Source organism: Leuciscus leuciscus (assembly GCF_965113295.1).
Source record: "Leuciscus leuciscus genome assembly, chromosome: 14".
Taxonomy (NCBI): Eukaryota; Metazoa; Chordata; class Actinopteri; order Cypriniformes; family Leuciscidae; genus Leuciscus; species Leuciscus leuciscus.
The window spans coordinates 25,409,096-25,422,611 of NC_138738.1; the positions used below are offsets into that span (position 1 = coordinate 25,409,096).

General features: G+C 39.8%; 2 protein-coding genes across 10 annotated transcripts in view; one reads left to right on the forward strand and one right to left on the reverse strand.

Annotated features, from left to right (window-relative positions):
* The window catches only part of LOC309474319 (centrosomal protein of 95 kDa-like), a 306,785-nt gene that overhangs the window by 237,255 nt on the left and 56,014 nt on the right, over nt 1-13,516 (forward strand). For 8 of the 9 annotated variants that reach the window (XM_082136783.1, XM_082136785.1, XM_082136788.1 and 5 more), the window contains one exon: nt 11,779-11,925. The exons of the other annotated variant lie outside the window; for it this stretch is intronic. In XM_082136783.1, the coding sequence (XP_081992909.1) occupies nt 11,779-11,925 (147 nt within the window). The remainder of the gene's footprint in view (nt 1-11,778; nt 11,926-13,516) is intronic. 9 annotated transcript variants of the gene reach the window in all.
* Nucleotides 1-13,516, reverse strand: part of LOC309474436 (uncharacterized protein) — an 88,414-nt gene that overhangs the window by 36,176 nt on the left and 38,722 nt on the right. The window lies entirely within an intron of this gene.

A 13,516-nucleotide genomic window follows, 5' to 3' on the forward strand; every position in this document is an offset into this window, starting at 1 on the left:
TCCATAAATCAGACACGCTTGCATGTAATAATATGAAACTCGGTACATATATAGATCTCATCGGGCCGACCAACTTTCGTACTTTTACTTTTTACGCCAGCCCAACAGGAAGTCGGCTATTATGGGTTGTTTGGAAACGCATGCTGTGGAATTTAATGTACTCCTTCTAGAGAATTCATCCAATCGCCTCCAAACTCGGTGTGCATGAAGTCAAGACATTGAGGATGCTAAATTGCGGACGGATTTTTGATATCTTGAACGGTTTGGCCGTGGCGAGGACACGAATTGATGGCGAATAAGGGACACAGGAAGTGTATTATAACTTCAGCATACATTAACTGATCTTGATTAAACTTCAGCAGTGTGTTCGTTGTAAGAGGCCGATCACATGGATGTGACTATTGTGAGTCAAAGTTATAGCGCCACCAACTGGCAGCAGGAAGTGTGTCCCTTTCAAAATGCTTTGAAATCACCCTCTTATTTTTACCCGATTTGCTTCAAACTTTATGTGTATAATGTAAACACACGGCAGATGTAGACCTGTGAAAGGATTTTTGATATCTTTAATACTGTTGCCATGGCAACGCTTCAAACTTTAATATTCTTTTTTGATGCTTTTGAGATACTTGAAATTGGATGAAACTCGACAGACACATCACATTTATTAGCCCGTAGACATGTGCAAAGTTTCAGAAACGGGCGTGGTGAGGGGCTCAGTAGCGCCACCTTTAGTCATAAGTGGGGGGGTTAGTTTTATCAACAGCAACAAAACTTGGTATGTGTATTGTTCTCATCAAGACGGACAACTTTCTAATTTACATTAACGATCTCCGACCAACAGGAAGAGAGAGATTTTGGTTTGAATGTGGATTTTCTGAAGAATTTTCTCTCCCTCTCTCTGTGTCTCTGTGTGTGTGAGGGGAGGGGGGATTTGACTATTGCTTTTATATTGTTAATCAAGGTTTCAGGGGCTTTTGGGGTCCTTAACGTGCTCAAAAACTCTTGAAACTTTACATACAAGTCGGAACCCCCTGCCATCAGGGACGGGTTGAAGCTGGTACCCGGGCGTGGCAGGGGGGCTCAACAGCGCCCCCTTGAACGGGGTCCCAAAACTTGGTCCATAGATCAAACACGCTTGCATGAATTAATTTGAAACTCGGTACACATATAGATATCATCGGGCCGAACAACTTTCCCCCGGTCAAGTTTTACGCCAGCCCAACAGGAAGTCGGCTATTATGGGTTGTTTGGAAAACGCTTGCTGTGGAATGCGAAGTACTCCTCCTAGAGAATTCATCCAATCCCCACCAAACTCGGTGTGCATGAAGTCAAGACATTGAGGATTCTAAATTGCGGACGGATTTTTGATATCTCGAACGGTTTGGCCGTGGCGAGGAAACGAATTTATGGCGAGAAAAGAGAAACACGAAGTGGAATAACTTCTGCATACATTAACTGATCTTGATTAAACTTCAGCAGTGTGTTCGTGGTAAGAGGCCGATCAGATGGATGTAACTATTGTGAGTCAAAGTTATAGCGCCACCAACTGGCAGCAGGAAGTGTGTCACTTTCAACATGCTTTTGACAAAAGTGGGCGGGTTAGTTTTAACTACAGTAAAAAAAAAAATAGTTTGTATATTGTATATATATATAAATATAGCTGCGAGCAGCGATGGAGGGCCCAAGCCGGTGACACCGCCACCCCGGTGGTGGCTTTAGTGTAACTAAAGGCACCAGGGTGGCGGTGCCACCGGCTTGGGCCCGCAATCGCTGCTCGCAGCTATATTTATTCTTATTCTTATTTTTCTGTCAACCTTTCGGGCACTTTTGAGACCCTTAACGTGCTCGAAAACTCTTGAAACTTTGCACACGGGTCAGAACCCGCGGCCATCAGGGCCGGGCTGAAGCTGGTACCCGGGCGTGGCAGGGGGGCTCGACAGCGCCCCCTTGAACGGGGTCCAAAAAATTTGGTCCATACATCAGACACGCTTGCATGTAATAATATGAAACTCGGTACACATATAGATCTCATCGGGCCGAACAACTTTCGTACTTTTACTTTTTACGCCAGCCCAACAGGAAGTCGGCTATTATGGGTTGTTTGGAAACGCATGCTGTGGAATTTAATGTACTCCTCCTAGGGAATTCATCCATTCGCCTCCAAACTCGGTCAGCATGAAGTCAAGACATTGAGGATGATAAATTGCGGACGGATTTTTGATATCTCAAACGGTTTGGCTGTGGCGAGGAAGCAAATTTATGGCAAATAATGGAAACAGGAAGTGTGTTATAACTTCTGCATACATTAACTGATCTTGATTAAACTTCAGCAGTGTGTTCGTTGTAAGAGGCCGATCACATGGATGTGACTATTGTGAGTCAAAGTTATAGCGCCACCAACTGGCAGTAGGAAGTGTGTCCCTTTCAAAATGCTTTGAAATCACCCTCTTATTTTTACCCGATTTGCTTCAAACTTTATGTGTATAATGTAAACACACGGCAGATGTAGACCTGTGAAATTTTTGATATCTTTAATACTGTTGCCATGGCAACGCTTCAAACTTTAATATTCTTTTTTGATGCTTTTGAGACTCTTAACATACTTGAAATTGGATGAAACTCGACAGACACATCACATTTATTAGCCCGTAGACATGTGCAAAGTTTCAGAAACGGGCGTGGTGAGGGGCTCAGTAGCGCCACCTTTAGTCATAAGTGGGGGCTTAGTTTTAAGTAGAGTCACAAAAATCGTTATGTATATTGTTCTCATCAAGCCGGACAACTTTCTAATTTATAGTCATAAGCTGTGACCAACAGGAAGTGAGATATTTTGGTTTGAATTAGATTTTTTGGAGAATTCTCTCCCTCTCTCTCTCTGCCTCTGCGTCTCTGTGTGTGTGAGGGGTGGGGGGATTTGTCTTTTGAGTGAGATTTGTTTAAAATTCCTGTTTTTCAAGGTTTCAGGGGCTTTTGGGGCCTTAAACGTGCTCGAAAACTCTTGAAACTTTGCACACAGGTCAGAACGTGCGGCCATCAGGGCCGGGCTGAAGCTGGTACCCGGGCGTGGCAGGGGGGCTCAACAGCGCCCCCTGGAACGGGATCCGAACACTTGTCCATAAATCAAACACACTTGCATGTAATGATATGAAACTCGGTACACATATAGATCTCATCGGGCCGAACAACTTTCGTGCTCTAAGTTTTACGCCAGCCCAACAGGAAGTCGGCTATTATGGGTTGTTTGGAAAACGCTTGCTGTGGAATGTGAAATACTCCTCCTAGAGAATTCGTCCAATCCCCACAAAACTCGGTCAGCATGAAGTCAAGACATTGAGGATGCTAAATTGCGGACGGATTTTTGATATCTTGAACGGTTTGGCCGTGGCGAGGAAACAAATTTATGGCGAGAGAAGAGAAACACGAAGTGTTATAACTTCTGCACACATTAACTGATCTTGATGAAACTTCAGCAGTGTGTTCGTGGTAAGAGGCCGATCAGATGGATGTAACTATTGTGAGTCAAAGTTATAGCGCCACCAACTGGCAGCAGGAAGTGTGTCACTTTCAACATGCTTTTGACAAAAGTGGGCGGGTTAGTTTTAACTACAGTAAAAAAAAAATTGTTTGTATATTGTACTCATCAAGCCGGACAACTTTCTAATTTACATTCATTAGCTCCGGCCATCAGGAAGTCAGATATTTTGGTCTGAATGTGGATTTTTTTGCTAAATCAGCCTCTGAATTTTTAGCCACTCCTCTTAAACTATTTATTTTATTCACACCAAACTTTTTCAACATGATGAAAATACATTAAATATGCTAAATTGTGAACGGATAATAAATATCTCAAACGGTTTTGCTATGGCGAGGGATTAAAGTAATGTCAAAAAAGGAATCAGAAAACATCTCATATCTTCTACAAATGTAATTATACACCGTTTATTTTTATATAAAATTATACAAATATTAGAACTAAACCCATTTTATTCTGTTTTTGCCATTCAAGAAGTATAAAAAAAGTTAAAAACAGGCTATTTAGTGCTATTTGGTTCAACAAAAAAGCAAACATAGGGCTATACTGCCCTCTTGTGTCCAAAAGGATATAAATATAGTATATTAAACTTTTTACTTGGTAGGCCTATATTGTATTTAAATATAAATGTATTAGGTATATGACTGTGAGGATATTTTCCCATCGGTTAATCGACGTGTGACACGAGCGGGTGCTTTTAAATCGCTAATATAAAAGTGAAAGTAAAATTCAGACGTCCGCACGGACATTGATAATGGTGCACACACGTTGGAAAGAATGATACTTTTAAACATAACACTAAACCGCCATTAGGTTAGTCTTACATTAGTCTTAATGAGCGAGTCATTGATTCATTCGTTCAAACGATTCGTTCAAATGACTGAGTCATTCATGATTGAGACAGATGTTTATGGATTGATCATTGAATCTTTGAGTCAACCGATTCGTTCAAAATGCTGAATCATTCAGTAATGAGAAAACAAGTTGCCGTGAGATGCGCGACGGTTCTGCTGTGATCTTTGTTTAACTATTTTTGCTATTGAAACAGAACAAAAACAGTCAATATTGCATCTAAAATGTAAGTGACTTAATTATAACTGTTTATTAACCTGTTGTATGAAATCAATGTCACAGTTTCAATCGTGATTGTATTCAGGAAACAGTAGCCTACTCGTCAAGTGAGGTTGCTTAACACTATCATAGGTTATAAAATATATAAAAACTCCATATTTGTCATTTTTATAGTCAGTATGTTGTTAACTGGGTTTCTTTTTTGCGTGCTGCGCTCATTTGTTTACGTTTCTCCTGGAGAAGCTGCACGAGCCTCAGCAGCGCAACCTTGTTACCATTGATCGGTAATACATTAATTATCAACTGTTGATTGCAACTTAAAATGAATGTAATAAAATTAGAATAATCTCTCGTTTTAGTGATTCCCAAGTCATTTTTTGTCATTGACGTTCAAATCAGGCTACTCTGGTCGGGCAAGCCAAATTCTCTTTCAGGTAGGCCTATTGTATATAAATATATTAGGGATGTCGGTTAATCGACGTGTGACACCGCTGGGGGCTTTTAAATCGCTAACTTAAAGTAAAATACAGATGTCTGCACAGACTTTAATAATGGTGCTGAGTAGAGCGAGCATTTTCAATGAATTCCTATGGAAGTAGGAATTAACTAAAAAACGTTCGCTCTGTTCTGCTCGTTCCTCGCCGTGGGCGCTCACAGTTATGAATGCCTGTTTAGCCAAGAGCTTTTAGTTTAATTTTAAAATGAACGCCATTTCGGGGGGTGGATTGCTTGAATTTATTTTATAAAAGCACAATGTTGTGTTTTATTGCGAGTGTATATAAATATAAGTAAACACTCTGCAGTTTGAATGATGTCCTGTATGAACAAAATGATGTGCCAATTATGTTTTTATGTGTCTACTGTTAAATCACACACACATTCCAGCATTGCAAACTTGACATCGCAGCCTGTTCATTATAGCCTTAATAAAATATAATAAAATAATAAACCTAACATATACACACTGCTCTGTTTAAATAGTCAGTAGTACAATTCGTACATTCACAGTAAGCACTGCTCCACTGTGATTTTTCCTAGCACATTTTTGCGCGTGTGAAGAGGATGATTTTTTCCGTCGATATTGGAACACGAGTGAAGTACAAAGCCTATAATAAAGAATAGTTTAGCATCCAAATACATCGCAACTGTTGAAACGTTTTGATTCTAATGAAAGGGTTACGTGAGCCCAACACTTACTTTCGTTTTTAATTTTACATTAAATTTAAAGGATTTGTTGTGGAATATTTTGAGTGTATCATAAAATCAGAATAAGGTAAGACAAGTAAAATTTCCCGTCTTTATTATATATATATATATATATATAAATATAGCTGCGAGCAGCGATGGAGGGCCCTAGCTGGTGACACCGCCACCCCGGTGCCTTTAGTGTAACTAAAGGCACCAGGGTGGCGGTGCCACCGGCTTGGGCCCGCAATCGCTGCTCGCAGCTATATTTATTCTTATTTTTCTGTCAAACTTTCGGGCACTTTTGAGACCCTTAACATGCTCAAAAACTCTTGAAACTTTGCACACAGGTCAGAACCCACGGCCATTAGGGCCGGGCCGAAGATGGTACCCGGGCGTGGCGGGGGGGCTCAACAGCGCCCCCTGGAATGGGATCCGAATACTTGTCCATAAATCAAACACGCTTGCATGTAATAATATGAAACTCGGTACACATATAGATCTCATCGGGCCGAACAACTTTCGTGCTCTAAGTTTTACGCCAGCCCAACAGGAAGTCGGCTATTATGGGTTGTTTGGAAACGCATGCTGTGGAATTTGATGTACTCCTCCTAGGAAATTCATCCATTCGCCTCCAAACTCGGTCAGCATGAAGTCAAGACATTGAGGATGCTAAATTGCGGACGGATTTTTGATATCTCGAACGGTTTGGCCGTGGCGAGGAAACAAATTTATGGCGAATAATGCAAACAGGAAGTGTGTTATAACTTCTGCATACATTATAATGATCTTGATGATACTTCCGCAGTGTGTTCGTTGTAAGAGGCCGATCACATGGATGTGACTATTGTGAGTCAAAGTTATAGCGCCACCAACTGGCAGCAGGAAGTTTGTCACTTTCAAAATGCTTTTGACAAAAGTGGGGGGGTTAGTTTTACCCACAGTTTAAAAAATCAGTACGTACACTCACCTAAAGGATTATTAGGAACACCTGTTTAATTTCTCATTAATGCAATTATCTAATCAACCAATCACATGGCAGTTGCTTCAATGCATTTAGGGGTGTGGTCCTGGTCAAGACAATCTCCTGAACTCCAAACTGAATGTCAGAATGGGAAAGAAAGGTGATTTAAGCAATTTTGAGCGTGGCATGGTTGTTGGTGCCAGACGGGCCGGTCTGAGTATTTCACAATCTGCTCAGTTACTGGGATTTTCACGCACAACCATTTCTAGGGTTTACAAAGAATGGTGTGAAAAGGGAAAAACATCCAGTATGCGGCAGTCCTGTGGGCGAAAATGCCTTGTTGATGCTAGAGGTCAGAGGAGAATGGGCCGACTGATTCAAGCTGATAGAAGAGCAACTTTGACTGAAATAACTACTTGTTACAACCGAGGTATACAGCAAAGCATTTGTGAAGCCACAACACGCACAACCTTGAGGCGGATGGGCTACAACAGCAGAAGACCCCACCGGGTACCACTCGTTTAAGGGAAATTCTAAGTGTTTATGACGTTTCACTTAAAGAACCCCTTAAGTAACACTTGAGGGGGTTTTTCTGCAACACCCTTAGGTTTAAGGGAAACATAAGGGAGAACTTAAGGGAAAATTACACTTAAGGTGTTTTATGCAACCGGGCACAGAACTAAACCCATTTTATTCATTTTTCTCATTTTTTTATTTAATAATTGTTTAAGTTTAAAAACAGCCAGCATTTTTTTTTTGTCCAAAAAATAAATACATCATGTCATTCATACTGCTATACTGCCCTCTTGTGTTCAAAATCATGTAGGCCTATTGTATCTATATAAAAATAAAAATATATAAAAAATATCTATATAGGTATGTGACGGTGAGAATATTTTACCACCGGTTAATCAACGGGTTAATAAACGTTAATCAATTTTGTGGAATATTTTGAGTGTATCATAAAATCAGAATAAGGTAAGACAAGTAATATTTTCTGTCTTTTATATATATATATATATATATATATATATATATATATATATATATATATATATATATATATATATATAAATAAATATAGCTGCGAGCAGCGATGAAGGGCCAAAGCCGGTGGGTTGCGGTTGCCACCAGCTTGGGCCCGTAATCACTGCTCGCAGCTATATTTATTATTGTTGTTGTTCAAGGTTTCGGGGGCTTTTAGGGCCCTTAACATGCTCAAAAACTCCTGAAACTTTGCACACAGGTCAGAACCCGTGGCCATTAGGGCTGGACTGAAGATGATACCCGGGCGTGGCGGTTGAATGGGGTCCGAGTGCAGTCCGAAAACCTGGTCCATATATCAAACACACTTGCACATATTAGTCTGAAACTTTATACACATGAAACTGAAACACATATAGATCTCATCGGGCCAAGTAACTTCCGCGCTCAATGTCATAAGCTTCCCCCAACAGGAAGTCGGCTATTTAGGATTTTATGGAAAACGCATGCTGTGGAATTTGATATACTCCTAGGGAATTCATCCGATCGCCACCAAATTCGGTGTACATGAAGTCAAGACATTGAGGATGATAAATTGGCAGCAGATTTTTTATATCTCATACGGTTTGGCCATGGAGAGGAAACGAATTTATGGTGAGAAAAGAGAAACAGGAAGTGTGTTATAACTTCTGCATACATTAATTGATCTTGATAAAACTTCAGCAGTGTGTTCGGTGTAAGAGGTCGATCACATGGATGTGACTATTGTGAGTCAAAGTTATAACGCCACCAACTGGTTGCAGAAAATGTGTCATTTTCATAGTGCTTTGAAATCACCCTCTTATTTTTACCCAATTTGCTTAAAACTTTGTGTATAATGTAAACACATAGCAGATGTAGACCTGTGAAAGGATTATTGATATCTTAGATACTGTTGCCATGGCAACGCATCAAACTTTAATATTCTTTTTTGATGTTTTTGAGACTCATACTTGAAATTGCATGAAACTTGACAGACACATTTATTAGCCAGTAGACGTGCAAAGTTTCAGAAACGGGCGTGGTGTGGGGCTCAGTAGCACCACCTTTTGACAAAAGTGGGGGGTTAGTTTTATCTACAGTAACAAAACTCGGTATGTATATTGTTCTCATCAAGCTGGACAACTTTCTAATTTACAGTCATTAGCTCCGACCAACAGGAACTCAGATATTTTGAATGTGGATTTTTTGGAGAATTTTCTCTGTCTCTGCGTCTCTCTGTGTGTGTGTGTGTGTGTGTGTGTGTGTGTGTGTGTGTGTGTGTGTGTGTGTGTGTGTGTGTGTGTGTGTGTGTGTGTGTGTGTGTGTGTGTGTGTGTGTGTGTGTGTGTGTGTGTGTGTGTGTGTGTGTGTGTGTGGCGCGATTGAACAATGGTGACATAAAAACATGCTCCGTCAAACACACACACACAGCATATTGTGCATTACAGCATTACAGTCTTGGACATCGCAGCCTGTTCATTATAGCCATAATAAAATATAATAATAAAATAGTCAACCTAACAGGTCTACAGGTCTGGAGACTGGCTAGGCCACGCCAGAACCTTGATATGCTTCTTACAGAGCCACTCCTTGGTTATCCTGGCTGTGTGCTTCGGGTCATTGTCATGTTGGAAGACCCAGCCTCGACCCATCTTCAATGCTCTAACTGAGGGAAGGAGGTTGTTCCCCAAAATCTCGCAATACATGGCCCCGGTCATCCTCTCCTTAATACAGTGCAGTTGCCCTGTCCCATGTGCAGAAAAACACCCCCAAAGCATGATGCTACCACCCCCATGCTTCACAGTAGGGATGGTGTTCTTGGGATGGTACTCATCATTCTTCTTCCTCCAAACACGGTTAGTGGAATTATGACCAAAAAGTTCTATTTTGGTCTCATCTGACCACATGACTTTCTCCCATGACTCCTCTGGGTCATCCAAATGGTCACTGGCAAACTTAAGACGGGCCTTGACATGTGCTGGTTTAAGCAGGGGAACCTTCCGTGCCATGCATGATTTCAAACCATGACGTCTTAGTGTATTACCAACAGTAACCTTGGAAACGGTGGTCCCAGCTCTTTTCAGGTCATTGACCAGCTCCTCCCGTGTAGTTCTGGGCTGATTTCTCACCTTTCTTAGGATCATTGAGACCCCACGAGGTGAGATCTTGCATGGAGCCCCAGTCCGAGGGAGATTGACAGTCATGTTTAGCTTCTTCCATTTTCTAATGATTGCTCCAACAGTGGACCTTTTTTCACCAAGTTGCTTGGCAATTTCCCCGTAGCCCTTTCCAGCCTTGTGGAGGTGTACAATTTTGTCTCTAGTGTCTTTGGACAGCTCTTTGGTCTTGGCCATGTTAGTAGTTGGATTCTTACTGATTGTATGGGGTGGACAGGTGTCTTTATGCAGCTAATGACCTCAAACAGGTGCATCTAATTTAGGATAATAAATGGAGTGGAGGTGGACATTTTAAAGGCAGACTAACAGGTCTTTGAGGGTCAGAATTCTAGCTGATAGACAGGTGTTCAAATACTTATTTGCAGCTGTATCATACAAATAAATAGTTAAAAAATCATAAATTTTGATTTCTGGATTTTTTTTTTTAGATTATGTCTCTCACGATGACAATTTCAGACCCCTCCATGATTTCCAAGTGGGAGAACTTGCAAAATAGAAGGGTGTTCAAATACTTATTTTCCTCACTGTATATTAAGAATAATTAGTGAAATACAGGGTAGTACTGCATTAGAAAGCACAGTCCATACAAGCACGGAACACAATTTTGACATTTTTGACACAATTTTGATTAAGATTTGGTTTCTTACGTTGTTGGACAATAGCATGTTTTTAAACACTCTGGCATAGTCCTTGTGACAAGCCATTTAGCAACTATGGACACTATACTACACCCAACAGTATCTAGTACTTCTTTCAACAGATATGAATTGTGCCATGATAGGAGGTAGGCTTTAACTAATTGACCACTTCTTGAAGGGTTTAGAAGGAAATGGGTTCAAATTGAGATAAAACACCAGAGCAAATAATAGGATCAAACACAGGAGGTTCGGTGTGAGATCTAATATTCTGTATATGACCGTTTTCTAAAATTTGACAGTGAATCTCTTAAAACCTCTGTTCCACTCTTCTACAAATCTGTCCAAGAGGACGTGCTATTGTTCAGCCTATGCTCTGATCTCGGTTTAACAGGTTTAGGTTTCAAAGGAGAAATATCATCTAGAATCTTAATACAGGTAGAATAATATAAAATAAGATGATCTTCAGCACTCCATAAATCAGGAGGGTTTATCATTCTAGGTTACAAGACTTAGAAGCCTCTTTAAAGGCCATGGGAAAATCTGCCCCAGTGTCAGATCTAATTTTCCAATTTTGTAAAAGTCTGGGATTTACAGATGACAACAGAGAGGGGTTGTAAATAATTACACGTATTTGAGCCTTAAAACTAAAATCACAAATGTCAATGTCATAGATAGATTGGCCACAAGTCAACAAACGATCAAGTGTATGACCAAGGATGCGTGAGGGGCCTTTCACTAGCTGAGTAATTAATAATAATAATTCGTTACATTTATATAGCGCTTTTTCTGAGACCTCAAAGCGCTTTACATAGATGGGGGAATCTCCTCAACCACCACCAATGCCTAAGAGATGTCTTTAGCTAAAGAAATTGAAGAACAACAACGTACATGGATATTAAAATCTCTTAAGATTAAAGATCTGTCACAGGAGTGGATACATGCATACATTTCTCTAGTCAAATCTATACGGCTCTTTGAAGGTCAGCCTAGGTTGAGATGTTTGAAATTAAACTCAGCAATAAAAACAAAGAAAACACAAACACACTTAGACACAGGCGGCCTGCCACACACTGGCCATCTTGGATTGAGTAAAATACATGCACACATGCACAATAATATGCACTTTTTTTCTTTTTTTTTGTGCTTTTATAAGAGCTTGTCCTGCAAATCATTTAATGAACAGAAAAAAAAATGTTTGTTTATGCAGAAGCTCAAGCAGATCTTTGAAGAAGGATTGGAACGGCAGAAGGCTCATCTTAGAGAGCAGCGAGCATACAGTAAAGAACTGCTTCAGGAGAACTACCGCAAATACCAAGATGAGATTGAGGCCATGGAGAACTACTACAGAGACCAGGTAAAAACAATATGTGGGCCTCCTCCCATGAAACCCGTAGCGTGTGTGTGTGTGTGTAGCATTCAGCTTGTCTTTAAAGTCTCTATGAAATCAGTAGCAAACCAAAATTATCCAATCAATTCCAGATTTACTAAATCAAGTCCTGTCCTATATTTTTCAAAAGAGAAGAAACGACTTATGCAACTTCTGTTTACGACTTTAAAATTGGACAAGGTCACTATTTGATAATGGACAGTGTAATGTTTGCTTTTCAGAAGCAATCAGTCAGAGCAATTGAAATGTACTTTGAACTCAACTTTCTTTTAATTCAGAACTCTATGGGTGTACACAAACATTATTAAAATGAATCACTATGGTTTATACCCCATATATAAAATAGTCAATATGTGCAAAAACATCGCACACATCAACTGAAATCAATATTAATAAAGTATCAATAAATGTTTCTTTGCAACCAGGTTTAGAAATTAACATTCGCCAATCTGCCAAATGTGAGTGGAAATCAACCATTGCGGGTAACACTATCAAAACACCAATTTTGCATGTTATGGTTCATCTCATTGCATGCCATCCCATCACCCTCCCTTTGAAGGAGCACTGGTAGAACAAAATGTAATGCTCAGTAGGGGGCATATCAATATATTTAGGCAAAATGGCGATACACAATATATACCTCAGTATTTTCTATGCATTGGGCGACATTTTTAATTTTCTTTTCATAAGGCACATCACGAATAATGGAGTTTGGTGTTTTCAGACTGAAAAATCTCCAAAAAATGTAATACAAAATATGAACATTATATTCTAAAACAAAAAACAGTTGCTTTTTAAAGTTTATTGCCAAGTATGCCTACACATACAAGGAATTTGTCTTAGTGACACAAGCTTCCAGTGCACAGCGACAAGACAGATACAAAATAAATAAGTGAATAAAAATAGATGTATAAAAATTAGACAATATTTCTACGTACAGGTTTGTTATATACAATGCAAGGGAATATGAATAAGAGGTATGGTATGCTAAATAAGTATAAATAGTGTATTGCACATGTTTATTGCCCAGTGGGGGCATGTACAGTAATGGTTCATGAGGTAGATGGCCTGAGGAAAGAAAGTTTTCTTGTGCCTGGCTGTTCTGGTGCTCAGTGCTCTGTAGTGCCAACCAGGCGGCAACAGTTCAAAGAGGAAATGGCCTGGATGTGAGGGATCCAGAGTGATTTTGCCAGCCCTTTTATTCACTCTTGATGCAGGGCTCAACGCTAAGGATTTTTTCTACTGGCCTGGTTGGGCCAGTGGTTACATTTTTTACTTGCCCTGCCAAAATTTTATCTAGCCCCACAACAAAAAAATAATAAAGTAAAAGAAAAGAAAATGGGCCTATAAAATAAGCCTAGTATTGTTTTCGTTATTTTTGATACATGTAACCAAAATAAATAAGGTTATGACACCAAAAGCTACTAGATTAACTTTAAACAGTAAGTAATAAAATAGGAACAAATAATTAAATTACGAGCAATAGCACAAATAAATACTACAGAACAAATGTATAAGTGAAATAAACTCTGCTTTTCAGGTTTTTCATGTAGGTTTA